The 3630-nt window shown below is 46.2% G+C and overlaps 1 protein-coding gene across 2 annotated transcripts in view; it reads left to right on the top strand.

Moving 5' to 3' along the window:
- Positions 1-3630, top strand: part of AFAP1 (actin filament associated protein 1) — a 99430-nt gene that overhangs the window by 38216 nt on the left and 57584 nt on the right. For both annotated transcript variants that reach the window (XM_006875306.1, XM_006875305.1), the window contains exon 6: positions 2093-2188. In XM_006875306.1, coding sequence (XP_006875368.1) covers positions 2093-2188 — 96 coding nt within the window. The remainder of the gene's footprint in view (positions 1-2092; positions 2189-3630) is intronic.

Below are 3630 nucleotides of genomic sequence, written 5' to 3'. Positions count from 1 at the left end.
AGATACATTGTTGCCAGTGATGAGCAGATTCAGATACATTGCTGGAGTCCACAGTTTATTGTATGTACGCAGCCCTGTGGGTTTGGACACGTCCCTCATGTCACATGTCCACCCTTACAGTGTCCTGTAGAATAGTTTCCCTGCCCTGAAAATGCCCTGTGCTTTCCTTTTTGTTCCCACCTCTGTATCTGTGAGCCCCTGGCTACTATTGGTCTTTTCACTGTCTCTATAGTTTTGCCTTTTCCAAAATGTTACATAGTTGTAATCATTCAATACTTAGCCTTTCTAAACTGACTACTTTTCCATGTCTTCTTGTGTCTCGACTGTATGAGTGGACCATGGTTTACCCATTTACCTATCTAGGCTGTTTCAAATTTTGGGGAGTTATGAATAAAGCTGCTGTAAACATCCATGTGAAGGCTTTTGTGTGGACATATGTTTTTCTCTCATGTATGGAAATACCTGGGAGCTTTGTAAGAACTGTCAGGCCTTCCTCCACAGTCTCTGTTCCCACCAGCAGGGAATGAGAATGCCTTCCCCTTCTTCTCCATTCTCCCCAGCACTGGGTAGTGTCGATGTCTTGTATTTCAGCCATTCTGATCGATCTGTGGTGGTATCTCTTTACTGCTTTGAATGCACTTGTTTTTCATTCCTATAGAATTCTTATTCACAGAACAGCCAGAGCAACTCTCAGACTTTATAATAACGAAGCACACCACTGTCCTAGTGCCATCTAGGAGCCCTGCATGGGGCAAATGGTGATTGTGTTTGTCTGCTAACTGAAAGGGCGGTGGTTCGAGTCCACCCAGCAGCACCTCAGAAGAAAGGCCTGGCAATCTTCTTGTAAAAAGCAGCCACTGGGAACTCTGGAGTACAGTGCTGCTCTGACACACACATGTGGGGTCACCGTGAACTACAGCCTGCTAGATGACAAGTGCTTTGGTTGTTTTGTTTCATTTTATTGTTCTAAAGGTATCTGCATTTTCCAGGTGGGGACAGTGAAGTGCAGAGAGGTTCGTTAATTTGCCTAAGCAAACCCCAAGTCCAAATGGAACCAGGCAGTGTGGCTTTGAGCCCCCCGATCTTGGCCCTGTGTTATTTTGCTTCCAGAATATAAAACCAGCTGCTCCCCCACTTGGAGTGCCCCCCTATTTCTAACTGAGCTTCTGGAGGATCCTGGCTGCGCAGCTCTACCTGGTCTGACTCCTGCACCCCTCCCCCTATGTGCTACTACACAGCTACTGCCCACCTGCTCCCCAGATAACTCACACTGCCCCCTCTGCCCAGGACCTGTTCCCTCTCATTCTTCCTAGGGTTCCCCCTCTGGGCACTGACCTCTAGTGTGATCCCAGTCTGACCTTTCCTGATCCTTTGGCCACGTGACGCTGTCCTCGTCTTCTCTGTAGCGCTCAGCACTGGCCCATTCATCTTCTGGGGAGTCATCATTGATTATGAATATAGGGAAATGGTAGTGCCAACAGTGAGGCGCTCAGCTACGAACCACAAGGCTGATGGTTTGAATCCACCCAGACGTACCTGAGAAGAAAGTCCTGGTAATACACTGACAAAAGTTCACAGCCACCAAAACCCCGACTTGTGTGGGGTCTCCCTGAGTCAGAATTCACTCAACAACTGTTCTCTTTTTAAATGAGCCATGGGGACACAACTGTTAAGCACTTGGCTGCTAGCCAAAAAGTTGAGTGTTCAAACCCACCTAGAGGTTTTATACTTGGTGATCTAGTCCGTAAAGATGACAGCCCTGCAAATCCTGTGGGAGCAGTTCCTCTCTGTCCACTGGGGTCACTAGGAGTTGGCATCGACTCAAGGACACCCAACAACAGCTGTGTGGATGTGATACTGGGGTGGGCACTCTGGCCATCTGCATTGTCCCCCTCACCCACACATACACTGAGTTCACTGGGTTTGTATCTGGCATCTAATAACCATGTGGTGGACTGAGCTCTGCTCAGGGGCTTTGAGTCCATGGGGTTTCCCACCACATGCTGCTGCCTCTGCCCAGCTCCCTCTGGGGTGAGCCCTGTATTTACCTCTCTTTGCTCTCGGTACACTCAAACCTGTCTGCTTATTCTAGGTGATAAAGGAAGTCTACAGCGGCTGCAGCGGGCCCGTGGACTCAGAATGCCCACCTCCGTCCAGTTCCCCCGTGCACAAAGCAGAGCTCGAGAAGGTGAGTGTCACTGGCGGGCTTCTCAGACAACAGACCCATGAGGTCTATGTGCACGTACAGACAGGGAGGGGTTGGTGTCCTGCAGGTTAGGGGTAGACTCGTGCAGCCTGGTGACACAAGATCTGCAGGTCAGATGATTGGAAGAGTACAGAGCAGAGAAAGCCAATCCCTGTAATATCTGTCCCCTGGAGGCAAACCCCACCTCAAGGGAACGTCCCTATCAAGTGACTGAGCACATCCCGTTAGATCCCATTACAGTACATTACCTTATACTACATTATGTTGGGTGACATGTTACATTACATCATTGGGGGCAGTACATTTATCTTATACTAATTATGTTGGGTGATATGTTACATTATATCATGGGGGGTCAGTACAGTACATTATTTTATAGAGGGTGAATGCATTGTATTGGAGAGTGCGGTGGCTCCACATGATAAGCACTGGACTACATACCACAAAGTCAGTGATTCAAGTCTACCAGCTGCTTCATAGGAGAAAGATGAGGCTTTCTGCTTCTGCAAAGATTTATAACTTCAGAAACCTTATATAGGATCACTAGGAGTTGGATCCAACTTGATAGCACATAACAACAACAACAACAAAGTTGCATTGCATCACATTACGGAGGATAATTCTATTATATCACCTTACATTATGTTAGGGGATTGCTTTACATTACATCACCTTGTGGAGGGTATTTATATTGGATTACATTGGATTGCATTGTATTACATCATCCTGGGGGGGAGCAGTTACATTGTGTTATATTGTATCACATCACCTGTGAATGGTGGTTACATTGTGTTACATTGTACCACATCACCTTGTAGAGGGTACTTACATTAGGTTACATTCCATTATTGAAGTAGATTACGTTATGTTTCATTACATTATATAACATTACATTATGGAGGGTGATTACATTTTATTCCTTACATTATGGAAGCTGATTACATTATATTACATACTTTATGGAGTCCTCCTGTGGTGCCTTAGAATAAGAACGGGACTGTTAGCCACAAGATTGACAGTTCAGATCCACTAGTCACTTCTTGGAAACCCTATACAGGTCTCTATGTCAGAACCGACTTCACGGCATTCAACAACATTACTTTATATTACATTCCATTAAAGAATAGCAGCTAGTCTACCTTTTTGTCAGGCCAGCCTGGCAGCTTTCCCATGGACTTCTGTGGGTACATGTGCCCCCCTCCCGAGCTCTGCCATTATTCAAAGCTGTCACCACATTGACATGGAATAACAGTCCTCAAAGGTATGTCATTATGCTTAGACAAGATGATGAGAAAAGGTTCCTGGCTCAGTGCCTAGAATATAGAGGGTGCTAGATAAATGCACCTTCGCCAGAGTCTACTCCCAGTCAACCAAGACTGGTCCCTACCCCTGTGTGGATGATCTATAAGAGTATATATGAGTAT

The sequence above is a fragment of the Chrysochloris asiatica genome, unplaced genomic scaffold (assembly GCF_000296735.1).
Source record: "Chrysochloris asiatica unplaced genomic scaffold, ChrAsi1.0 scaffold00319, whole genome shotgun sequence".
NCBI classification, from domain to species: Eukaryota; Metazoa; Chordata; class Mammalia; order Afrosoricida; family Chrysochloridae; genus Chrysochloris; species Chrysochloris asiatica.
The sequence above is the reverse complement of the archived record's forward strand: the minus strand, read 5'-3'. Positions and strand labels throughout refer to the sequence as shown.